Genomic DNA, 877 nt, shown 5'->3' on the forward strand with positions numbered 1-877 from the left:
CACTTGAGGGGGGGCACCCATCCTTCTCAAATCTTATATTCTCCTGCGCATTCAATGTCAATAGAAATGCTGCACAATCATTTATAACACTTCATCTTGCTGTGGTGTTCTTTAAAGTTGATGACAGGGTCTCTTTAATGATTAAAGCTTAATGAGGCGGAGACGAGACCAGTCACCCTGTAGAAGGGGATAGAGCAGCAGTGACCGGTCTTTGCTACAGGAGGGGGCGGAGACAAGACCTGTCACCCTGCACAAGGAGAGAGAGAGCAGCAGTGAGCGGTCTTTATTACAGGAGGGGGCGGAGACAAGACCAATCACCCTGCACAAGGAGAGAGAGCAGCAGTGAGCGGTCTTTATTACAGGAGGGGGCGGAGACAAGACCAATCACCCTGCACAAGGAGAGAGAGCAGCAGTGAGCGGTCTTTATTACAGGAGGGGGCGGAGACAAGACCAATCACCCTGCACAAGGAGAGAGAGCAGCAGTGAGCGGTCTTTATTACAGGAGGGGGCGGAGACAAGACCAGTCATGTATGAGGACAATACCTGCTGATCCCGGAGTTCAGCTTAAAAGGAGTTTCCTTTGAGAAGTAAATTGCTCCTATTTGTCTGTATTGTCAGCAATTCATTAATAATGACAGGTAAGGAAAACCTCGCTGCTTCTGGAATAAGGAGTGCCGCTGCCAACCAATCGGAGAATCAAAACTGAAAGTCTCAATCTCTCATTCTGCTTTCACTTTGCAGTTTCCTTTGGGCCGTCAAGAGACAAACAAGTAAGTCCCTTTCTTCCCCGAAACCAAACGAACGCCCGATTTATAATGCTGCCCATCCCCCTGACCGCTGCATGGAAGGGGGGGGATTATTGGTTATTGATGAGGGG

General features: G+C 49.1%; 1 protein-coding gene across 1 annotated transcript in view; it reads left to right on the forward strand.

The window, feature by feature from the left end:
• Positions 1 to 877, forward strand: part of COPA (coatomer protein complex subunit alpha) — a 55,900-nt gene that overhangs the window by 53,915 nt on the left and 1,108 nt on the right. The window contains exon 34 of the mRNA XM_018572932.1: positions 742 to 770. Coding sequence (XP_018428434.1) covers positions 742 to 770 — 29 coding nt within the window. The remainder of the gene's footprint in view (positions 1 to 741; positions 771 to 877) is intronic.

Source organism: Nanorana parkeri, unplaced genomic scaffold, assembly GCF_000935625.1.
Source record: "Nanorana parkeri isolate BGI_ZX_2015 unplaced genomic scaffold, ASM93562v1 scaffold2178, whole genome shotgun sequence".
NCBI lineage: Eukaryota > Metazoa > Chordata > Amphibia > Anura > Dicroglossidae > Nanorana > Nanorana parkeri.